At 38.0% G+C, this 25,770-nt stretch overlaps 1 protein-coding gene across 1 annotated transcript in view; it reads left to right on the forward strand.

The window, feature by feature from the left end:
* MSH3 (mutS homolog 3) overlaps positions 1 to 25,770 on the forward strand; it is a 188,202-nt gene that overhangs the window by 5,264 nt on the left and 157,168 nt on the right. The window contains exons 3-8 of the mRNA XM_047088553.1: positions 7,418 to 7,638; positions 11,076 to 11,291; positions 12,953 to 13,069; positions 13,717 to 13,834; positions 15,454 to 15,599; positions 20,184 to 20,350. Of these exons, the coding sequence (XP_046944509.1) occupies positions 7,418 to 7,638; positions 11,076 to 11,291; positions 12,953 to 13,069; positions 13,717 to 13,834; positions 15,454 to 15,599; positions 20,184 to 20,350 (985 nt within the window). The remainder of the gene's footprint in view (positions 1 to 7,417; positions 7,639 to 11,075; positions 11,292 to 12,952; positions 13,070 to 13,716; positions 13,835 to 15,453; positions 15,600 to 20,183; positions 20,351 to 25,770) is intronic.

The following is a 25,770-nucleotide window of genomic DNA, read 5'->3' on the forward strand; positions in this document are numbered from 1 at the left end:
TCTGTATCCTTGCCAACATCTGTTGTTCCCTGAGTTGTTAATTTTAGCCATTCTGGGGGCACCTGGGTGGCTCAGTCAGTTAAACGTCCGACTTCAGCTCAGGTCATGATCTCTCGGTTTGTGATTTCAAGCCCCGCGTCAGGCTCTGTGCTGACAGCTCAGAGCCTGGAGCCTGTTTTGGATTCTGTGTCTCCTCCTCTCTCTGCCCCTCCCCTGCTCATGCTCTGTCTCTCTCTGTCTCTTAATAATAAAAAAATGTTTAAAAAAAATTTTAGCCATTCTGATGGGTGTGAGGTGACATCTCATTGTGATTTTGATTTGTATTTCCCTGATGATGAGAGATGTGTCGGCCATCTGGAGTCTTCTTTTGGAGAAATATCTATTCATGTCTTTTGCCCATTTCTTCACTGAATTATTATTTTTTGGGGGCATTGAGTTTGGTAAGTTCTTTATAGATTTTGGATGCTAACCTTTTATCTGATATGTCATTTGCAAATATCTTCTCCCATTCTGTTGGTTGCCTTTTAGTTTTGCTGATTGTTTCCTTTGCTGTGCAGAAGCTTTTTATCTTGATGAAGTCCCATTCATTCATTTTTGCTTTTGTTTCCCTTGACTCCAGAGACCTCTTGACTAAGAAGTTGCTATGGCCAAGGTTAAAGGGTTTTTTTGCCTGCTTTCTCCTCTAGGATTTTGATGGCTTCTTGTCTTACAATTAGGTCTTTCATCCATTTTGAGTTTATTTTTGTGCATGGTGTAAGAAAGTGGTCCAGGTTCATTCTTCTGCATGTTGCTGTCCAGTTTTCCCAGCACCTCTTGCTGAAGAGACTGTCTTTATTCCGTTGGATATTCTTTCTTGCTTTGTCAAAGATTAGTTGGCCATACGTTTGTGGGTCCATTTCTGGGTTCTCTATCCTGTTCCATTGATCTGAGTGTCTGTTTTTGTGCCAGTACGATACTGTCTTGATGATTACAGCTTTGTAATACGGCTTGAAATCTGGGATTGTGATGCCTCCAGCCTTGGTTTTCTTTTTCAGGGTTGCTTTGGCTATTCGGGGTCTTGTCTGGTTCCATACAAATTTTAGGATTGTTTGTTCTACCTCTGTGAAGAATGCTGGTGTTATTTTGATAGAAATTGCATTGAATATGTAGATTTCTTTGAGCTGTATCTACATTTTAACAATATTTTTTCTTCCAATCCAGGAACATAGAATATTTTTCCATTTTTTTTGCCTTCTTTAATTTCTTTCATAAGCTTTCTCTAGTTTTCAGTGTATAGATTTTTCACCTCTGGTTAGATTTATTTCTAGGTATTTTATGGTTTTTGGTACAGTTGTAAATGGGATCGATTTCTTGATTTCTCTTTCTGTTGCTTCATTATTGGTGTGTAGGAATGCAACTGATTTCTGTGCATTGATTTTATATCCTGCAACTTTGCTGAATTCATGGATAAGTTCTAGAAGTTTTTTCGTGGAAACTTTTGGGTTTTCCATATAGAGTATCATGTCTGCGAAGAGTGACTTCCTCCTTGCTGACTTGGATGCCTTTATTCATTTGTGTTGTCTGATTGCTGAGGCTAGGACTTCCAATACTAGGTTGAATAACAGTGGTGAGAGTGGACATCCCTGTTGTGTTTCTGACCTTAGGGGGAAAGCTCTCAGTTTTTCCCCATTGAAGATGATATTAGCGATGGGTCTTTTCTATATGAGTTTTATGATCTTGAGGTATGATCCTTCTATTCCTGCTTTCTCGAGGCTTTTTATCAAGAAATGATATTGTATTTTGTCAAAAGCTGTCTCTGCATCTATTGAGAGAATCATGTGGTTCTTGTCCTTTCTTTTATTGATGTGATATCACATTGATTGTTTTGTGGTTATTGAACCAGCCCTGCATCCCAGGTATAAATCCCACTTGGCCATGGTGAATAATTATTTTAATGTATTGTTGGATCCGGTTGGCTAATTGTTGAGGATTTTTGCATCCATGTTCATCAGGGAAATTGGTCTGTAGTTCTCCTTTTTAGTGGGGTATTTGGTTTTGGAATCAAGGTAATGCTGGCTTCATAGAAAGAGTTGAATGTTTTCCTTCCATTTCTATTTTTTGGAATGGCTTCAAAAAATAGGTGTTAACTCTTCTTTAAACATTTGGTAGAATTTCCTTGGAAAGGCTTCTGGTCCTGGACTTTTGTTTTTTGGGGGATTTTTGATTACTGATTTGATATCTTTACTGGTTATGGATCTGTTCAAATTTTCTATTCTTGTTTCAGTTTTGGTAGTTTAAATGTTTTTGGGAACTTGTCCATTTCTTCCAAATTGCCCAATTTATTGGCATATAATTGCTCATAATATTCTCTTATTTGTATTTCTGCAGTGTTGGTTGTGATCTCTCCTCTTTCATTCTTGCTTCTGTTCATTTAGGTCCTTTTTTTTTTTCTTTTTGATCAAACTGGCTAGGGGTTTATCAATTTTGTTAATTCTTTCAAAGAACCAGCTCCTGGCTTCATTGATCTGTTGTGCTGTTTTTTGTTGTTGTTGTTTCAATAGCGTTGATTTCTGCTGTTCATTCTTTAATAGGATGTGCTTTTGTCTCCCAAGTATTGATTGTCTTTCCAAATTTTTTCTTGTGGGTGATTTTGAGTTTCATAGTGTTGTGGTCTGAAAATATGCACAGTATGATCTCAATCTTTTTATACTTGTTGAGGTCTGATTTGTGTCCCAGTATGTGATCTATTCTGGAGAGTGTTCCATGTCCACTTGAGAAGAATGTGTATTCTGCTTCTTTAGGATGAAATGTTCTGAATATACCTATTAAGTCCATCTGGTCCAGTGTGTCATTCAAAGCCATTGTTTCCTTGTTGATTTTCTGTTTAGATGATCTGTCCATTGCTGTAAGTGGGGTGTTGATGTCCCCTACTATTATGGTATTAGTATTAGTGAGTTTCTTTATATTTGTGATTAATTGATTTATATATTTGGGTGCTTTCACATTTGGAGCATAAATGTTTACAATTGTTATATCTTGGTGGATAGACCCCATAATTATGATGTAATGCCCTTCTTCATCTCTTGTTACGTCTTTATTTTAAAATCTAGATACATGGCTACTCCAGTTTTCTTTTGTCGACCATTAGCATGATAGATGGTTCTCCATCCCCTTATTTTCAATCTGAAGGTGTCTTTAGGTCTAAAATGGGTCTCTTGCAAACAGCTCATAGATGAATCTTATTTTCTTATCCATTCTGTTACCCTCTATCTCTTGATTGGAGCATTTAGTCTATTGATGTTTAGAGTGAGTACTGAAAGTTATGAATTTATTGCCATTATGTTGCCTGTAGAGTTGGAGTTTCTGGTGGTGTTCTCTGGTCCTTTTTAGTCTTTGTTGCTTTTGGTCTTTCTTGTTTGTTTGTTTGTTTTTTTCATATTTTCTGCTCTCAGAAAGTCTCTCCTAAAATTTCTCACAGGGCTGGTTTAATGGCCACAAACTCCTTTAGTTTTAGTCTGGGAAACTTTTTCTCTCTCCTTCTGTTTTAAATGACAGCCTTGCTGGATAAAGAATTCTTGGCTGCATATTTTTCCAATTCAGCACATTGAATATATCCTGCCACTCCTTTCTGGCCTGCCAAGTTTCTTTGGATAGGTCTGCTGCAAACCTGATCTGTCTTTCCTTGTAGGTTAAGATCTGTTTTTCCCTTGCTGCTTTCATGATTCTTTCCTTGCCTGAGCATTTTGTGAATTTGACTATCATATGGCTTGTTGATGGTTGGTTTTTATTGAATCTAATGGGAGTTCTCCATGCTTCCTGGATTTTGAGGTCTGTGTCTTTGCCCAGGTTAGGAAAGTTTTCTGCTATGATTTGTTCACATAAACTTTCCAGCCCTTTTTCTCTCTTTTCATCTTCTGGGACTCCTGTGATTCTGAAGTTATTCCTTTTTAATGAACCACGATTTCTCTAATTCTTAAGTCGTGCTCTTTTGCCTTAGTTTCCCTCTTTTTTCTGCTTCATTATTCTTCATAAGTTTGTCCTCTATGTCGGTGATTCGCTGCTCTGCTTCATCAGTCCTTACCGCTGTGGCATCCATTTGAGATTGCATTTCAGTTATAGCATTTTTAATTTCATCCTGACTAGATTTTACTTCGTTTATCTCCACAGAAAGGGATTCTATGCTTTTTTCAACCCCAGCTAGTATTCTTATTATCATGATTCTAAATTCTTGTTTAGATTTCTTGCTTGTTGTGTCTGTGTTAAGTCCCTGGCTGTCACTTCTTCCTGTTCCTTATTTTGGGGTCAGTTCCTTCATTTCATCGTTTTGGAGGAGGAAAAAGAATTAATAAAATAAAAAAACATAAAAATTAAAAAATTAGAAACAACACAAAAGAATCAAATAAATGGTACTAGATCCTAGGTGTGTTTTTGTTCTGGTTGTGAAAGAAGCTTGATGGAGTAGTGAAAAAAGGGAAAGAAAAGAAAAGGAAAAAAGGGGGGATAAAGGAAAACGTTTGACGATTTAAAAAAATGAATACAGTAAAATAGAATAAAATGAAAGTAAAATAGAATTTAAAAAACTTACAAGAAAGTAAAAAAATAGTAAAAAAGAATTACAAATATTTTTTATAATAACAGAAAATATAAATAAACTTTTTCTTTCTGTATTTAAGAACCAGAAAAGAAAAAGAAAAAAATTTGTGTAGATGGACCAGCAAACAGAATGAAATAAGATGGAAATTACATCCAATTTCCCCTAGAAGTCAAACTATGAAGCACTTTATAGTCCATAAACTAAGCAGGCATAGAGACTCGTGGTGTTCCTCTAGAGTGTGGTTGGCCCAGTTGGTGTAACAGCTCCATTCTCCACTAGGTGGTGCTGCTTAGTTTACTGGGGTGGATCGTTGTGGTGCTTATAGGCGTGTATACCCAGGAGCAGGAGGAGTGAAAATTGTGTCACCCAGCTAACCAGCCTCTACTATCAGAACTCTGTGCTCTCGCCCATTGGCAATCAAGCACCCCTCCTTTGTCTCCAGCTTCCATCCACTCCCCACTTCTACACTGTCGGTGACCAAGCCAGGTGACTTCCAGGCGGCACCTCCCTCCCAAGTTTTATCTCAGATGGGGCTGTATTTCCAAATCCCGCACTTCTGAGGGCCCTGCAGCTTTGACCTGCTCAGACCCTCTGGGGGAGGGTCTCACAGAGCAATGGCCTATTGCCAACCTGCCCCCAGGAATGTTCCAGAGACCGCGCTGCTGCCGATGCCCAGAAACTGTGGTGGGGTGCCAGCCTGTCCCAGAAAAAGTTTGCACGATTGTGTAGCAGCAGCGTTTCAGGGATTATGGTAAATCACAACACACATCTGGCACCAGGCTTTATCCTTAACGTCTTTGTTCCGACACCAGCAAACATGGCTGTTCTCTGGGGTCTGATGAGACCTTTGTGTGTGGGGAGGCCCCACAGCCTACCAAATGTCCTCCCAGCAGGGGAACTGCCTTTCGCCATGTGGCCCGAGGACCCCTTGGACCTCACTGTCTGCTCCTGGGGATTTTGCCCTTACCACCAGAGCTCTGCCAGGTATTGAGCTGCAGAGTTTTAGACTCTGTGCTCCCCCTGTTTATAGAATCTTAATGGTATTTAAACCCTCTCCTTTCTCCTTTCTCCCTTTCTTGTTCATTCCCTTGCAGCTGTTTCCACTCTTCTACTTTCTCTCCAGCTGCTTTCGGGGAGGGGTGCTTTTCTCGTACTCTTCCTGTCTCCATCCTCTGTCTACAAGCAAAAACAGCTCCCTCCCTTCCATGGTTTCTCTCTCCCCCAGTTCACCTCTTCACGCTTAGTACCTGCTGAGTTCTCTAGTTCAAGTTGTGCAGATTGTTGTGTTAATCCTCACATCAGTTTTCTAGGTGTGCAAGATGGTTTGGTGTTGATCTAGCTGCATTTCAGGGATGAGAGACACAAAACAAACTTCCATATTACTCTGCCATCTTGGCTCCTGATTCATGTATACATTTTGAAAAGGGGAGAATAATTTGAAAGATTCAAGTGTACGTTATCCTAGTTACAAGATTAGCAGGAGACAAGGTAAAATATACATCTGAAGAGAGCTTTAAATATAAATATAAAATATATGTATATGTGTAATTAAATATAAATATGAAAAGTTTTAAACTCTTAGGAATAGGCAAAACACAAGTTTGCCCTCAGAGTGTTTTTGCTTTAATAGGAAAGGTAAGAGATGATATGCAATCCCTTTTTCATTATATTTAGTAGTAGGAAAAATAATGTATTCTGGTATATGGTAGATAGTAGACAGTAAATGATAGTTTTCCTTCTTTTTTATGGGTTGCTTGCCTATGAGTAACTGCCAGGTGGCAGATTGTGGTAAATGCTATGGCAAAATGTGATCTTCTTATAGGGACATGGACAAAAGATGATTTTAAGCTAGGGGAGTTACCAAAGAGTTTCATGGAAAAAGTAGTTTTGAGAGGGATCTTGAAGAATGAGTATGATTTTGACACATAGAAATTGGGGTCAGGGCTTTCCAGGGAGAAAGAGTAGCATGAGCAAAGCTGTGCAGGTGGGATAGCAGGTGTGTTGGGAAAGGGTGGTGATCTGCCTTCCTTGGTGAACCCCCTGGTGTTGGTATCTCTAGGTCTTTCGCATTAAGATGATCAGTTCCGACAGACCAGTCTTCCCTGCTCTTGGCCTGGAGTGGGGAGCTCTGGCTGCCTATGTTATGAGAGCTGATGAAGAAGAGGCTGGGGTCTTAGCTTACAGTAAACCCATCTTCCCATTATTCCTCTGGCTTGGACCCAGTACTCCATCTTTGCTGTGCCTGTTTTACCTTCTCCAGAGGAACTTTCAGTCTTCTGCCGAGGTGGAGGAAGCACAGCTGCCCTTGAGCTTGGAGTAGGGTAGGGGTTTAGGATCAACTTGCTTTGAGCCAGTCTTCTTTATTTTAGAAACTCCCTTTATTACATATTCTGTTGCCCCGATTCCTGAGCCTTTTAATTTTTTCGTGTTATAAATGGTATTGGTTCTTAGTTTTTTTCTCTACTGGTTTTGGATTTAGCTTTCAGGTGTGCTAAATTCGTTATTGTTTATTCATTTTTCCTTCTAGCTTCAGATATTTTATTTGCACCTGTCACCTCTCCTTTTCTCTCTGTCCTTATCAGCTCATATATTAAAAAAAAAAAAAAAAAAAAAGTCAAAACCCTACTGTAGTTTGTAATGGAGTTTCATGGCCAAGGGAAATTATATGTATGTTTCAGCATGTTATCTTTACCCTGAATCTAAATGTTTCTTTATTTCCTTATCATGTTGTAGTTAGATTTATTGCTTTAATGAGAAGCTCCCTCAAAAATCTTACACTGGTTATGAATTGATATATGAGAACAAAATACTATTGTTATATTTTCTTCTAATTTGCTAACTAAGAGCCAAAGAAATGTCTGAGGATGAAGACTGTTTTAAAGTCTCTGGAAAAATTGAAAGAATTCTGCTGCGATTCTGCCCTTCCTCAAAATAGAGTCCAGACAGAGCCTCCTCAGGAGAGATACGCAGTTCTGCCAAAATGTACTGATTTTGACGATATCAGTCGTCTCCGTGCAAAGAATGCAATTTCTTCTGAAGATTCCAAATCGCAAATTAGTCAAAAGGTATGTGTTATATAGATGAATACCGATTACTCAGATCAATAGGTTCTTTTTTTTTTTTTTTTTTATTAATTTCTTTTCTTTTAAGTTTATATGTTTATCTTGAGCGAGAGATTCCCAAGCACTGTCATTGCAGAGGCTGATGCGGGGCTCCAACTCACGAGCCCTCAGATCATGACCTGAGCCAAAACCAAGAGTCAGCTGCTTAAATGACTCAGCCACCCAGGTGCCCCAGTAGGTTCTGAGGTGCCATTAGGTTCTCTGAGTTCACACAAGGCAGTTGTTCCCAAACTTGGATAATCACCTGAATTAGCTGAGGCTGCTTTTGCATTTTAGTTTATTTTTTCAGTCCCTGGAGATTCTGATTTACTTTGTATTAATGAGGGATGAATTGGTTTGTATTAAAATGTAATAAAAGCCAGGTGATTCTGATGTACAGCCTGGATTATGAGCCCCTGACTTGGGGAGATTCTTGATAATAAATACTAGCACAGTGTTTTATAGTCCTTAGAGTTACCATCATTAGCCTGGAAAATCACAGGCAACATATATTGTTTCTGTGGTTTTTAGTTGAAAGCTTGGTGATATAAATTCAAAGGCAAACTAAATATATATAGATCTTTACTTCCACTGTTATATGATACATTAATGTTTTTTTCATCGTTGCCAAATTAGGAATTTAACTTTTGCTCCATCACTAATATCTCCAATTCAGAACAGTGCTTCTCAGCCCAGCTTTAAATTAGAATCACCTGGAGGACTTTAAAAACAGATAAAAAAAGACTTTTCTTCAGAATCATATTGGTCGTCACTAAGAACTGACTTTGCATGTTGTTTAAAGCTTTCATTTTATTTTATTTTATTTATTTTTTTGAAAGTTTTTATTTTTATTTTTGAAGGAGAGAGAGACAGAGCATGAGTGGGGGAAGAGCAGAGAGAGGGAGACATAGAATCAGAAGCAGGCTCCAGGCTTTGAGCTGTCAGCACAGAGCCTGATGCAGGGCTCGAACTCATGAACTGTGAGATCATGACCTGAATTGAAGCTGGACGCTTGACCAACTGAGCCACCCAGACGCCCCTAAAACTTTCGTTTTAATGTGTAGCAATGGTTGAGAGCCAATGAATTAGAGAAATAGTTCCTTTTATTTTTTTGAGTCATTTAAATGAAAAACTATGGATTTTTGAAAAGTTATGGATTGAAAGCTATGGATTCTTTACTCAGAAAAATACTCACACCAACACAATTTTGTATACATTATTAAGAAGTTTACACTTCTTCCCACCAAGTCCAGATTTATGAGCTCCTCCTTCAACTAAGCTGAGATCCATTGACTTATCTTAGGTCATCAGGAAAAAAAAAAGGGTTTTTTGTTTTTGTGGGTTTGTTTGTTTAATATACACTTTCTTTTAATACTTAGAAGCAGTTCACCTGAGTGTAGTGGTCATAAAGTATAGATATCAAAAAGTTTGTCTATTAAATCTCATTTTATTAATTGGAGAATTTATCCTAGGGCTTCATGAGAGCTTGTTAACTAATTATACATAAAACAACCAGCTTGTTGTTTCTGATTCACTGCACATTAGAAGTCACCAGTTAGAAGGGACACCTAGAAGTAGTACATGGACGTCATTACAGGAGATACCTGTTTGGTGTTATGGAAGGACACACATGAATGGTAAAAAGCTACCAATTGAAGTTAAATGCCCAGGGTCTACAACCATTAGTGTGGGGATCATCTGCCTCGTAAGTCTTGGTAGGTTTTAAAATTCCCATTTTATTGTGCTGATCATCCTGTATTGTCAAGACAAAGTTAAATTGAGTTCAGAATGCTGTCCCTGAGAATATAAAAAAGAGTATAGTGTATCATAAGTTTTTCCACCCAAATGATGAAAAACAACTTGCTTAATACTCAAGTATCCAGATAGACTTGTTGGTATACTATATGGATAAAAGTTTCTTTCTGCATGCCTACTCTTCATTCCAGATATGAATAAAGTATAAAGAATTTTTTTTTCTGTAGGAGATATATTTTCTTAAAGTTTTAAGTTTTACAATATGTAGTATTCCTGGATTTTACATAAAAGATATGGAAATGAAATAGAAAATCCATGAAAATTAAAAGCAGATGACATTCTCTCATCTGATACATTGACCCACTTTTCTGTTGCCACAACTCCCCACACTTCACCATACCTCACCATCTCATTGCTGATCTTTGGAGATTTGCTTGGCTACACTACTCAGACAAATTACATCTCTACCTACTCTTGCAGCTAAGATGAATTTTTTAAACAGTTAGCAACTGTAGAGTACATGTTCCTGGACTTCCTCTTTGACCAGAGTCCCCTTGCTGGGCCATATAGGACATTTCTCTTTTTCTCTTCTCTTCCCCTGCTGATCACTCTGTTTTCAATACATATGTATATATATATACATATATATATATATATACACACACACACATATATATATATAAATATATATTTATTTATAGAGAATGCATGGGAGAGGCAGAGAGAGAGGGAGAGAGAGAGAATCCCAGTCTCCTGCTAACAGTGCCGAGCCCCACACGGGCTCAAACTCACAAACTGTGAGATCGTGACCTGAGCTGAAATCAAGAGTCAGATGCTTAACCAACTGAGCCACCCAGGTGCCCCTAGGCTATGTTTTTAATTCCAAGTGTAGCTGATAAAATTTTCAGATGATAGCAGTGATACAGTGACAGTTAGTTAGAAGGCAGATTTATGCTACAAATTTGTGTCATTTTACCTTTTATATAAATAAATCCCATAAAAAGGAATTTGCCTTAAGCGCTAAACTGGAATTATGGTTTTCACACATGAAGGTAAGGATAGCAGGAATACTAATGTTGAATTGTGACTTTGTGTTTTGTATTTTCCAAAAGCTCTGTGTCATATTTCTTTACCAAAAAAATTGTGCTTCTTTCTTGGAATCAAGATTAATGGAATATACTTTCAGACTGTGCTTGGAAATTTGAAGCATTAAGTGCAGCTATAACAGATAGCATATGCTTATTGAAAGTGGTTTTACTTATTGTTGAGAGACAGATATTCATGTCTGCTCACTTTTTGTGCCTTATGCATCTGGGAATAAATAAGGAAAAGAAGAATGTTAATTACAGTAGATTTAATGAAATAAAACTTAAAAAGAGGTATATAACTCTTTAAAATATGTAGGTTTTTAAAATTTCCTTAAATAGTTGTACAGAGCTTAGTTTGGCTCATTTTTTAAAAGTCTTTTACTCTGAAAAATTTCAAACTTGCCAAAATGTTTATCTGAATATACTATGTGCCTCCTACAAACTTTCACTTAGATAAACTCATTATTAGGTTTGTGCTGAATTTGCATTCTCTCTCTTTCTGAAAACTATTACTATGGTTAATACTTTGTAAACTATAAAAATCTTTTTGGTTGCCAGGACAAGACACTTTTCGATCTCAGTCCTTCTGGATCTTCACAGAAGGGTAATGACAATTTACAGACAACTTCTGATCCTAAACCATCTAACAAACGGACCAAAAGCATCTACACACCTTTAGAATTACAGTACATTGAATTGAAGCAGCAGCAGAAAGATGCAATTTTGTGTGTGGAATGTGGATACAAGTATAGATTCTTTGGGGAAGATGCAGAGGTAAGTTAGTTTTGCAAATACTGTTCCATGTTTTCCTTATCCAGCCTTAAGTATTTTGCAATATTTTTGTTTCCATTTCTGACCTTATGAGAGAGTTAACGTGATCAGTTGCCCTTGAAAAATGCTATCATTTAAAGTAAAAACTATAAATAAACACGGGCAAACTTGGTGGATGCTAGGCTTTTAGGGGAGGAAGTGAGGAACCCCTTTAGGAATGTCGTGTCTGTTCTCCATGGTGCTCACCCAGTACCTTTCATCCATTGCACGCTGATTGGATGAATCACTTAGTGAATGAACCATAATCGTGTGAGTATTTACGTTTCCTGATGAAGACTCAAGCAGAAGAAATTTTGAGATGACCCATTTACTCTTAATTTATAAATTTTGATAGCCAGGAACATAGTTCCATGTCAGCGGAAGAGCACATTAACAGCCAGCCATCCACAGAAGGTGTTTGAAGTGTTACAATGTCTTTGTATGTCCATCATCTTGTTATGCTAGTCTGAGTTGATTTTGTATTTGATTTTGAGGTATTTGATATAGGCCGAAGTTAACGAACATCAGAAGTGAATTTGAGTATTTAGTGGGCAGGCTTAGGGAAAGCATTGCTGGTGATGTCCTGTTGGAGTCATGCGTGATTGTGATCCTTCCACACTTTTAAGTCTCTGGCATCATGCATCATATGTCCTCAGAGCGTGATGAGGTGGCACATCTAACATCTATCTTGTGTGATAGGAAGTACAGACTTGGCCAACTTTTTTCTTCCAGCTTTTAAAATCCTATTGTGGCCCAAAGTGATGTTCTTTAGTTCAGGTGGCATCATGTGTTTGGTGTCATGAAGTAAAAGTTTGAAATAGCATGTTTTCTGGGGACACAAACAGATATGTAGTTGTCATTGTATAGGTAAAGGGTGAAAGAAAATGCTGTTTTCTCCCCTTCTCTCCAGGTTGAGTAGTAGATTTAGTCTTACCACCCAGTAAAGGCTGGTGTTTTCTAGCCTTGCAATAAGGAACTACTGTTCAGAGATGGGTGGGGCAGGGAATGAGAATGTTGGGATGAGCATTCCATGGCTCCAGTGGACAGTGTCTGAGCCGTGGTGTTCTCCAGTAGAAAGCGGGGAGTTAGGTGGTGCTGCCTGATTCTGCACTCCTCTCATTTATGCATCTGATTAGCTAACCATACCAGGGGTTTCTCTTCTCACTTCCTCAAAGATGCCCACTGTCTGAGTAGCTTCAGAATTTATGTTTTATAGTATCTCCTAATTTTCAGTTAGTTGCATGTGCTATGTAGCAAATTCTTACTCTATTATAGTGTTTTGTTCTGCATTGAATATCATTGTGCAGGCTTTTAGGGGAGGCTCAGCACTTTAAGGTTTTGTTAGATCTAATCAGCATAGAAGACATGGCATATTTTTCCATGACATTGATATTACAGATGTTGGCTCTGAGGTTAGGTCATGGGAACTGCCAAAAAATAGATTAAACTATAGACTCCTGTATGGGGACTGTCTTTAAAATTTTGTATTGATAGGCCATTCACGTAGAGAAGAAGTGCACAAATCCTAAGTGTATACCTTGATGGATTTTTAGCAAAGTGAGCGAACACCACGTGGGGATTCTTGAAATAGACATTTATTGATACTCTCTTTTTTAATTTTTTAGGTTGCAGCCCGGGAGCTCAATATTTATTGCCATTTAGATCACAACTTTATGACAGCAAGCATACCTGCTCACAGACTGTTTGTTCATGTACGCCGCCTCGTGGCCAAGGGATATAAGGTCAGCCTTGGCTTTGACTTGAGGGAACAGGGTGATTGGATTCCCTTCCAGGGAGTGAAAGCATGTTTCATAAGATGGTATTATAATGGGAATTTGGCATTTGGGAAACAAAAGTGTGTCACAATTATTAGCATTATATCTTTGTCAGTTTTTAGCTTATTAGATTTTTAAGGTAATTTTTTTTTAAGTTTACTCATTTATTTTGTGAGATAGAGAGACAGCATGAGTAGGGAAAGAGCAGGGAGAGAGGGAGAGAGAGAATCCCCAGCAGGCTCTGTGTTGTTAGTGTGGAACTTGATGTAGGGCTCAGTCTCCCGAATTGTGGGATCATGACCTGAGCTGAAATCAGTAATTGGGCACTTAACCATTGAGCCACCCAGGGGCCTCTAAAATAAATTAAAAAAAAAAAAGTGTGTGTGTATATATATATATATATATATATATATATGTCTGTGGTAGAGTGTTTCTTAGTGGTTCACTTGAAAGCTCCTTGTAGTGTTTACTTCTTAAGCCCAACATCTGGACATTGTGGACTAAGGTGTTTATTTTTAAATGTTTCAGAATTAACCTTTTAAGTCTTGAAGTATGTTTCTTTAAAAGAAATTTCCATCAGACTTGGTATTCAGTATTTCTTATTTTTGTTGAAGGTGGGAGTCGTGAAGCAGACTGAAACTGCGGCATTAAAGGCCATTGGGGATAACAAAAGTTCACTTTTTTCCCGGAAATTGACTGCTCTTTATACAAAATCTACACTTATTGGAGAAGATATCCTTTTCAAATAGTAATTTTTCTCTTAAATATTACAATGGCTTTGTTTAAATAACATTTTTACTTAACTGTTCTTTGAATGGGTACCTTTTTGGTGAGATAAGGTAATCTAGTTACTTTGACCTTTGATGAGTGCACTACTGAAGAGGGAGGGATTGGGAATGGCTGGAAACAAGCATTTTCAAATGCCATAGTAAAAGGGGAGTTTGTCATACTTTAAGAGCAAAAAAAGAGAGCCTGATGAAAGATGATGTCAAGTTAGCAACTGATTTGAATTGCATCTTCCCTACACTGTATGGGTGGTAGTTAGGTGCTTAGGGCCTGTAGGCCCCTCGAGATCCTCCCTAAGACAAGACCTAAAAAACAGCTTGTTAACTTCAGAATGTGAGAAGAAAACTACGAAGTTAACACACAGTTAATTGCTTATGAAAGGTAATAGTAGGCCATCCTCATTAATTGTTAGCTTCATAAGAATTTTGTTATTTTAAAAAATAGGTTGCGGGTGAACCTTTCTCACTTTGTGAGAACCCTCGGTGTGCACAGTGATTGCCCCCCAATTTTATAGTCATTCATTAATTTAGTGAATTACTTGAGGCAAAATGATTCTAATAGCACAATCATAAAATTCTATTTTTTAAAAACCCAGTAACTATATATGAAATGGGACAAAGATGCATTTTAAAATGTTTACTGTGGAAAAAAAAATGTTTACTGTGGGATGGGGTCAAGTCTCAAAAAAATGTAGAGATAAGGTCTTAAAAGATACAGTGTGAAAACATTTCTTTTATAATTTAATACAAACCAACTTATTTAGAAACCTGCTTCTACCCAAATCAGCAAGACCATTTTGTTCCAATAAGATTACGAATAGGTACAACTCAGAATAGACCCAAAACCATGAACAATTCTGTACTGTTCTAAGCTGATCAGGCTGTAAGAACCTGGTAATTTTATTGTTTCTTTTACCTGAACTTGAGTCTCTTATTAAAGCCTGCTCCTAAAATGGTACACCTCCCTGCTTCTCTTTTGGTGTTGCTATAGCTCTTGCCTGCTGTTGCCTAAGTTGGGTTGTTTCCAGACTGACTTCATCCCAACTCAGCACTTATCCCTGAGAATTTAATTAATGGACTCACTAAACACACACACACACACACACACACACACACACACACGTACACATACATGTTTCTGTTTTCTTTTTTGGTTTTCTTTTTCATGTCTTTTAAAAATTCTCTTGCTATTTCTGAAAGCTTTAGGCACTTTAAAGGAGGAAAGTAATTTACATTTATTTTAGTGTATTCATGCTTTGGAATTAAGCATCATGGGATTCAAGTCTCAACGTTATCCAAGTAAAGAAGAGGGTTAATATTTGAGCTTCCCCAAGGGGTACTCTCCTAGGCTTTTTGGGAAGTGAGAACATAATAGCTGTCTATCCTCATGAGTCGCATATCTCAGGGGAGTTAAGGCATGTAACTATAATCAGAGTAAATCAGAAAAATGAAGCCTGTGTGGAAGATTTTGCATAGAGCAAAAACGTCTGGGACAATGAACCATTGTTTTAAAGGAGAAAGCAGTTAATGGGAATGTAGCATATAATTTTCTTTAATAATTATTACATGTGAATCCTTTAGTCAAGCTGGATGATGCTATAAATGTCGATGAGATAGTGACTGATAATTCTACCAACTTTCTTCTGTGTATCTGTGAAGATCAGGAAAATGTTAAGGACAAAAAAAAGGGGAACATTTTCATTGGAATGGTGGTAAGTACTTTGTAGGTGAAGAATGAATGATAGATGTTCATGGTATCTCTGTGAGTAATCTTGTATGGTTTATAATGAGACTGATCAAGTGTGCCCTCAAGTAACTTACTAGAAAAATATTTTCCTCGTAATTTGATATGTTATATCACTAGTTACAAGTTTTCTCATATGGCTACTTGGTACTCTGTACTATGGAGACATCCAGGTAGTTTCTGTCCATGTGCTCTATGCATTTAGGGTTCAGGATGGACACAGTGACAGGTATAGATATAGATAAGAAACAGAGCAGAATAAAACACTAAGCCAACACTGTGCATGGATAGCAAAGGATTTTACAAATTTCCTCTAGGGATTTGAAATTAAATGCATGATTTTGTGATTGTTGTATATAGATTTGGAGTAAAGGGGATAGTTAAGGGGAAATGATAGTTGGCCAGTGCAAAACTCCATGTTTAATTAACGTTAGGAATACTTACAGTCAGTTTTCTAGAGAAATATAATTTGTGAATCATGGTTTTATTGATTTTACCCTCTGGCAGTTTGTGAGTAAATTTGCCCATTTACAGACCCACATGGACTTGGCTCAAAACCTTAGAATTTTTAGTGCCCTTCAGAACTATTAGATTTTCTTTTTCTCTTGTTGTTAAAGCAAAAGTAGGACTCCTTGCCTAAGTAATAACTAATTCTCTTTGTTTTTTTTTTCCTAATTTTTGCAATCAGCTGCAATATCAACACAGTTCTTTTTTTTTTTTCCAGCAAAAATTCTTAACAACCCAAATGTCTCCAAAGTACCTTTTTAAAAAAATTTAAAAAAATTTTTTTCAATGTTTATTTATTTTTGAGAGAGAGAGAAAGAGAGAGAGAGAGAGAGAGAGAGAGAGAGAGACAGACAGACAGACATAGAACACAAGTGGGGAAGGGGCAGAGAGAGGAGACACAGAATCTGAAGCAGGCTCCAGGCTCTGAGCCATCAGCACAGAGCCCAATGTGGGGCTCGAAGTCTCACAAACTGTGAGATCATGACCTGAGCTGAAGTCGGATGCTCGACCGACTGAGCCACCCAGACGCCCCTAAAAAAATTTTTTTTAATCAAGTGTTTATTTCTGAGAGAGATAGAAGGGGGTGGCAGAGTGAGAGAGGGGTAGAGGATTCGAAGCAGTCTGTGTGCTGACAGCAGAGAGCCCGATACAGGGCTAGAACCCATGAACCATGAGATTATGACTTGAGCTAAAGTCAGATGCTTAACTGCTGAGCCACTCAGGGGCCCCTCCAAAGTACCTTCTAATACCTTATTTTGGGGGGATAACTCTCTGCTAACTTGACCTTTGCTTAACCAATAAACTTTCAGAGAGTTTGCATTACTGTTGGGTGGCTCTGAATGATTTTTTTTTTCTAAATAATTTTTTTTTTTATCTTTGAGAAGTACTTTTTATCTAGTCACAGGCAATTGGATTTATTTACAAATAGTAAGGTTATTTGCTTTTAAGCTCTAACATATGTAATGTGCTAATTTATATTTACCTGAAACTCAGCCTAAAGAATAGAGTTGAATGTATATGATTCCTCTTTAGTGCTGAGTGGTTGCCGCCAGAATTAACCGTTGTGTATGAACTGTGATGTGAAAAAATGAGAAATGATAGTTTGCCTCTCAAGTGTTTTCTTGGGTCTTGTCCTTGTTCTCATTGACCACTTTTGGGCTGAGGACATCCAAAGCTCTGGGTCCAGGCTGCACCTCTCTCCTGAGCTCTAGCCTCTTATATCTATCTTTTTGCTGGGCACGGCACTCAGAATTTGTCCTGACTCCTCAAACTCAGTGTGGCTACAATAGATCTGTTCTTTTTTTACCCTCAGTACTATTCTTGTTGGATTTTTCCCTGTTGTTACGAGTGTCACTACCTAGGAGCTATCTTTTGGGTATTGGCAGTTAGTCTAAAATCAAAGTCTTTAGCATTGATAGTATCATTGCAGTTAGGCCCTCTGCCTTCATTCTGGGCAGTGCATGGTTTTATACAGCCTAACTTTGTTTAGTGTAGAAACTTTGTTTCTTAGTGTCACATATCACATAGTAATAGATGTTGCAGGCATTATAATATAGACCATTTCTCTAATTAAAAAAAAAAAGCAGGGAGGTGGCGCCTGGGTGGTTCAGTCAGTTAAGTGTCTGACTTCAGCCCAGGTCATGATCTCATGGTGCCTGAGTTCAAGCCCCCACATCAGGCTCACTGCTATCAGTGCAGAGCCCACTTGGGATCCTCATTCTCCCTCTCTCTCTATCCCTCCCCTACTCATATTCTTTCAAAAATAAACATTAAAAAAATAATTAAAAAGGCAGAGGGGAATTTGTCTGATAAATTTGTTACTTGAACTTCTATAAATAGCTTTTGTAAATGCTAGATAGATTGGGAGATAAACTTACTTATGTATGCTAACGTACTTACGTTCCAGCTATCTGGGCACTAGAGAAGGCCTCTCGGCTATCATTAAGGAGGTACTTTGAGCCAAAAATGAGGGACTTCAAAAAATTATAAAATATTCAAAAGAAAAATTAATAAAACAGAGTGCTTAATTACGGTAATATGAGACAGCGCTCTAGGGGTTAGGAAATATTTCCTCTGGGAAATAGAACATTGCCTTGAGAAGGGCCCCCTTCCTTCAGCAGAGGTTAACTGTAATCCAGACTTGTATGATAATAATTTCCTTGCTTTTAGTTCTAGTTTTACCTCCTTAAACTATATACAAGTGTAAACATATTGTGTCTTTTGGAGTCTTGCTTCCTTTGCTTGCAAACTACTCTCATACAGTATTTGTATATGAGATTTATTTGTGTTACTCTAGTAGTTCTTACATTGTCATTGCCATATTATATTTGATGATTTTCAGTTCATTCTTCTCTTGATGGACATGTGGGTTCTTTTCGGTTTTGGTTGTACAGAGAATGCTGTTATAAACTTTTTTGTGCACGTTTTGTGGTATACCTATGGTATACCCTGAGTATATACCTAGGAAGGATTTGAGTTAGGAGTATGGAGTTTACAACTTTGCTAGGAAATATGACACTGTTTTCCAAAGAAGCCATGCCAGTTGACCTTCTGTCAGCCATGTTTGAGTATGGGGGGTGAGTATAGCTTATACCATCTGTCACTAGTGCCATGCATTTCTTCTTTTTTTTTTTTTTAATTTTTTAAAAATGTTTATTTTGACAGAGAGAGACAGATTATGAGCAGGGGAGGGGCAGAGAGAGAGGGAGACACAAAATCCCAAGCAGGCTACAGGCTCTGAGCTGTCAGCACAGAGCCCACTGCGGGGCTTGAACTCACAAACTGTGGGATCATGACCTGAGCCGAAGTCAGATGCTTAACTGATTGAGCCACCCAGGTGCCCCATTTTTTTTTATGTTTATTTATTTATTTAGAGAGAGAGAGTGCAAATGGGGAAGAGGCAGAGAGAGAGAGGGAGACACAGAGTTCAAAGCAGGCTCCAGGCTCTGAGCTGTCAGCACAGAGCCTGACGCGGGGCGAGAACTCATGAACCGGGAGATCATGACCTGAGCCAAAGTTGGCCACTTAACCGACTGAGTCACCCAAGTGCCCCAGTGCCATGCATTTCTTTTCTTTTCTCTTTTCTTTCTTTTTAATTTTTATTTATTTCTGAGAGACAGAGGGTGAGCAGGGCAGGGGCAGAGAGAGAGGGAGACACAGAATCCGGAGCAGGCTCCAGTCTCTGAGCTGTCAGGACAGAGCCTGATGTGGGGCTCAAACTCACAAACCATGAGATCATGACCTGGGCTGAAATCAGACGCTTAACTGACTGGGCCACCCAGGCGCCCCCATGCATTTATTTACCATCAGCAGAGGACATGAGAGTGGTCTGTGGAGTGAGATCACCTGGACCTTATTTCCACCACTTTATCACTCTGCAACCTTGGCTAGGTTTCTTACCTTTTTTCTCCTTTCTCAAACCATGAGTTTTTCCAGTTTATCTTTGCTGTATTGGCTTGGGATGCTAGGGGGTAGCTTTTAGTTTTTATGGTTATTTCCCTAGATAAACTCTCTACTTGGGATTCATTCAGAGTTTGCTATATTTGTATTAGTTTTTGGAAAAATTATACTTTTATTGATTAATTTTATAAAATGAAATAGAAATTTACTACCGCTCTGGTGGCCATGTTACTAGGAACTTATTACTCTTTAGTGATGACAACTGTTATTTGTACAGTACTAAATAGTTTATAAAGCATTCGTGTTTGTTTTATGATCTGACCATTGCAGTGACCTGAAGATGAAAGTAGGCTGGTTTATTCCCACTTAGAGGAGGAAACTGAGGGCTTGGTGACTTGTCAGAGTCATTCGGTCGGGTTCGTCGGATCCAAAACTTGGCTCAGGCTGTTTCTCGCATAGTGTAGATATTGGTGAATCTGACTTCTTACATAAGAATCTTGGAAAGTACACAGGTTTTCAAACACTTTAGAACTGGACTACACACTACAGAGTGTATCCTCTTTACTGTTTCCATGTGTGTTTATAATGTGTCAAGGTTATAATTGGGAAAAATATGTTTTCTGTGATGTTGCATTTTTGTTTTCAGGGAGTGCAGCCTGCCACAGGTGAGGTCGTGTTTGATAGTTTCCAGGACTCTGCTTCCCGTTTGGAGCTCGAAACTCGGATATTGTGCCTGCAGCCCGTGGAGCTACTGCTCCCCTCACACTTGTCAGAGCAAACAGAGATGCTTATCCACAGAGCCACAGCTGCTCGGTGAGTTGGCACATCATTGGAAAATACTACTGATTTTGAAACTCAGATTTAATTCCCAGACTGGGAACTAAACTCATTAAATTTAAACTCATTGAAGTTGTTAACAAGTTTTTACTTACAGAAGTATTTTAACAGTAGTGGTGGAAATTAAAAAAAAAAGAAAGAAAAAGGAAATTACTCATAATATCACCTTAATGTAGGACTGTTAGAGCGGTTTAATGATACTATTTAGTAATTTATCTTCAGTTTTTAGAGGTAATTTAGAGTTCATTTCTTAGAAAGGTTATATAATTTTGAAAATGCTGCAAGTTTTAATTTGTGGCTGTGTCCAGGAGTTTTATTGATTAGATCTAATGTCATACGTCTTACTTATGCAACAGTGTACTAGGCACTGTGGCATCCAGAGGAAGAGGATGTTTGTCGTCCATGTTTGGCAGAGTTTATAATCCATCAGGAGAGGCAGATGTGTACATATCTAACAAGATTCACAAAGCATGATGTTAAGTGACAACACGAAGGTACCTTGTTGGGACCGTTCCATACTGCCACCTGGAGGAGTATATGGGGAGAAAAGACACTGGAAAGGCGGGCAATGGCTCCAGGGGACAGGACTATGTACTGAGGAATTTGGACTTTAGACTAAGCAGGAAAGCCCATAAAGATTTTTATTTAGTAGACGACAAATCAGGAAATCAAATTGATGGGTAAGTGAAGTTCCAACTATTTTTTTGTTCTTAGAGTTAAGAGTGTCACGCTTTCATTTAAATTGAACTTCTAAGTAGTTTTCATAATAAATATTTTTTATTATAACACTAATCCGTGACCATTTAGGAAAAATTGGGAGTTAGCAAAAAAATGAAGAGCTAAAAATAAGTCAAATCCTATAACCCGGAGATAGTTATTCTTAAATGTTTTGGTGTGTTAATTCTATGCATATGTATCACATTTTTGATTCATGAAGTTGGATTCATGTTGCAAAATCAGTTTTGTGTCCTGTATTTTTACTTAAAATTCCCATAGTTAAAAAAATTTTTTTTTTAATCTTTATTTATTTTTGAGAGAGAGAGAGAGTGCGAGCTGGGGGGGAACAGAGGGAGAGGGAGACACAGAATCCGAAGCAGGCTCCAGGCTCCAAGCTGTCAGCACAGAGTCTGACGTGGGGCTGGAACCCACGAACCTTGAGATCATGACCTGAGCTCAAGTTGGATGCTTAATCGACTGAGCCACCCACAGGTACCCTTCATACTTTTTAAAGGGAAATTTATCTTATTTTATTATGGAAAACATATAAAATTATACCGAATAGTGTAGTGAACCACATGAATTCATCAACCAGCTTCAACATTGCTCAACTCAGACAATTTCATTTCATCTATATCCCTGCTCCCTCTCTCCTTAGATTATTTACTTGAAGCAAATTCTAGAGAACATCATTTCATCTGCTGATATTTCAGCAGGTACTCAATGGAAACAAAATGACTGCATCTCATTCAGTCATGTAAATGGATAATTTATCCATTCCCCTTTTGTTATGCTATGTTCATTTTTTTAACTTCCACAAATATTACTGTGATGAGTATCCATGCATAGAAATATTTGTGTGGATTTCTGATTATTTCCTTAAGCTAAATTCCTCCAAGTGGAATTACTGGGTCACAGGGTATAAACATTTATAAAGCTTTAGAATTGGTAATATCAATTTATACTTCTGTTGCTACAGTACAGGAGAGTTGCTTGAACCTTGCTTACAATGGATCATGTAAACAGTCTCTGCCAACTGGATAGGTGAAAAATTCTCTATCAAGTCCCCTTATTTGGTTTATAATCGTTTTCTGACAGTGAGTTAAAACCTGAATAATTAAAACTGACACAGTAGGGGCGCCTGGGTGGCGCAGTCGGTTAAGCGTCCGACTTCAGCCAGGTCACGATCTCGCGGTCCGTGAGTTCGAGCCCCGCATCAGGCTCTGGGCTGATGGCTCAGAGCCTGGAGCCTGTTTCCGATTCTGTGTCTCCCTCTCTCTCTGACCCTCCCCCGTTCATGCTCTGTCTCTCTCTGTCCCAAAAATAAATAAACGTTGAAAAAAAAAAAATTAAAAAAAAAAAAAACTGACACAGTAGACTGATTAATTAAAAAAATTAATAAAATTTCTAAAAATTTTTAAAAGTCTTCTAAAACTTTATTTCCAATATTTTGTGGTTTTGGTTTTGTTCATTTTTCTTTATAACTGTGTGTATATTCGGTTGACTTAGATATAACAGAGACTAAAGGTGATCAATTGAATGAACACTTCCATTTTTCTGATTTCTACTTTTTAAAAACAAAATAATAAAGGCAAAAATTCAATAAAAGGTGAAAATATTCCACAAAAACATTGCCAAAAATGAGTTTTTTTGGCTGGCGGGCAGCATTGCCTATGATATTGCTAAATGTTTATTCATCAAATGAAATTCAGAAGGCATTTGGCATACTAAAAGATAGTTCTGGTGTCATATGTGGGCTTTCCCAAATTTGATGCTGCCTTTGTTTTGTTTTTATTTATATTTCTTTAGTTAGCATTGAGAGTGTATAACTTTTCCTATTTTCCCACACTCATGTAATTTTTGTTTTATTTGCATTTTAGACTAAGCAAAGTCCAAAGTTAATCCCCGTTTCTGTGAGTGTCTAAAGCTGACCTATATCCATGGACACATGGAGTGCTAGAGATTCACAAGTTGAGCAAATATTGTGGCTCTTGTGATGTAGGGTTTGGGTTGGAAAATTGGCTTTTCACCTTACCGACTTTCAGTACTCACTCAACTGTGTTGTGTTGTCCTTCAGTTTCCTTTCCTTTCCTTTCCTTTCCTTTCCTTTCCTTTCCTTTCCTTTCCTTTCTTTTTTCCTCCTTTTCTTTAATATAGGGATAATAAGAGTGCTTACCTCATAAGATTATTCTGAGTGTTAAATAAGTTAATACAAGTAAAATGTTTGCAATAGTGGCTGGCATAGAAAGCCCTCTATAGATAGCAAGCTGTCTGTTAACTGTATGATTATTATTTGTTATTATTTGCCATTGTCTTTTTAAATATTGCCTCTTCCCTGTTCTTTTCTGGAATGCCTTCTTACTCTGCTCTCTACGCATGGCCCTTTATGGTGTTATTTCCCACCTCCAGCCTTCTTTTAAAATTTTTTAAAAATGTTTTTATTTCTTTTTGAAGGAGAGAGAGAGACAGAGCATGAGCAGGGGAGGGGCAGAGAGAGAGGGAGACACAGAATCCGAAGGAGGCTCCAGGCTCTGAGCTGTCAGCACAGAGCCCGACGTGGGGCTCCAACTCACGAGCACTGAGATCATGACCTGAGCTGAAGTCAGATATTTAATCTACTGAGCCCCCAGGTGCCCCTCCCACCTCCAGCCTTCTGAAACAAATGTCTCTCCTGTTATTTTTGGCTCTTGGGGATTTCCTCTTTTTTGTTGTTGGTTTTTGGCTCTGTTTAAGAAACATTTTTGATTATATTTTAATTCACTGTTTCTATGGGTTTTTTAAATTTTTTTTTTTAAGTTTATTTATTTTTGAGACAGAGAGAGACAGAGCATGAACGGGGGAGGGTCAGAGAGAGGGAAACACAGAATCTGAAACAGGCTCCAGGCTCTGAGCTGTCAGCACAGAGCCCGATGCGGGGCTCAAACTCACAGACCGCAAAATCATGACCTGAGCCGAAGTCGGCCGCTTAACCGACTGAGCCACCCAGGCGCCCCTCTGTGGGTTTTTTAGTATACTGTCTGGACCAAGTAAGTTTTTCATGCTTACAGTAGCATTCTCTTATTTTTATACTTGGATCTCTCCCCATTTTGAAACTACTTCAGTAATCATCTGTATTTTAGTCCATTTTGATTTTCTTTAAAATTTAATCTAATTTTTAGCATTTAACACTTAATTCACTTTTTTTTATTTTATTTTTACTGTGTCAGGTGTGGTCCTGCCTTAATTTCCCCATGAGTGCTCGTGAGTCCATTTTACATTCATAACTTAGCTTTTATCAATCTGAGATAAAATTCTATCCATATTTTTTTAAGAAAGAACAAAAATCAGCAACAAGGATAGGGAATAGTTTTAATGTATGAACAACATAGCCTGTCAAAATTCCATTCCATATTTACTACCAGTAAACCATATAGCCTTGAATTTTCAAGAAGAAATTTTTTTTTAATGTGTATATATTTTTTGGAGAGAGATCATGAGCAGGGGAGGGGAAAAGAGAGAGGGGGCAGAGGATCCAAAGTGGGCTCTGCACTGATAGCACAGACCCCGATGCTGGGCTCCGACTCAAGACCTGTGAGATCATGACCTGAGCTGACCTTGGATGCTTAACCGATTGAACCACCCAGATGCCCATTTTGTTTTTGTTGGACTTTTGCCTGTTTTAAACAGTGATAGGTAGATTCTGGTGTCTCAGACTTAGAATCCACTCTTTTTCTTCTGTAAATCTGAAGGTAAAAATAGCAGTTTCTGTCAGTTACCGGTTAATGTATATTGATATTGAAAAAAAACTAAAGCTGTGTGAGAAAAGGAAGAATGGCTTGGAATTAATGGAATATGCATTTTAAAGTATTAGTGTTTTTTTTATAATCTTTGGCCACAAGGGGTCTCCAAAGGATTTTCTATTCTGTGAATTATCATTTAAAGAGTACCAGGACCTTCACATTTATTTTTATATCTCCAGGTAGACTTAGTTACTTTGTATCACATGGTAATTAAGAATAACTACATATTAGTGAAAGGTGACGCTAAGATAAAATTGTTTCTAAGTAATGATAAATAGATTTTCTTAGGTTATTTTTATTTATGTAAAATATGTTCATAAAGTTTTGGTTTAGATCTTAGGAAATCATTTTTACTATTTTTTGTTTCCTTTCCCATTTGTTGTAAGAATATATAGAGAGAAACAAAGGGAGAAGGATGATTTTCAACCCTATATTAGTTGCATTTAAGGTCGCTTTAGCTTAGAGATATTATATGTCTATAAAACTGGTTGAGAGGAAAACTATCGAAAACAATAGACAAATATTAGGCTGTGTTTAATAGTTCTCAAAGAAAGTGATACTTGAAGCAAATCAGAAGAACAGAGCAGATGGTGCCCAATTTTGTGTTCAGAGAGGTGAGGGCTTCCTGGGCCCTGGCACAGCCAAAGAAGGCTTTATGTAGGAGGTGGGCTGGGCTGGTAACATTTGCGGGACTGGAGGCTTTGAATTGGTAGTGGGGAGGAGGGAAGGGTGTGCTGTGTGTATGCACACGTGTACGTGTTCGTAAACAGTATGAGCTCTGAGGCACACGGGCTGGAAATACTAGAGGAGGTGTGAGGACAGAGGTGACACTTTTTCTAATTGGAGGTGAACTTTCATGTTGAGTAATGGGGAAGAAAGCGTTGAGGACCATAAAATCCA

Source organism: Lynx rufus, unplaced genomic scaffold (assembly GCF_022079265.1).
Source record: "Lynx rufus isolate CCGP_SWC_20201006 ecotype Redwood Valley unplaced genomic scaffold, mLynRuf1.p SCAF_1, whole genome shotgun sequence".
NCBI lineage: Eukaryota > Metazoa > Chordata > Mammalia > Carnivora > Felidae > Lynx > Lynx rufus.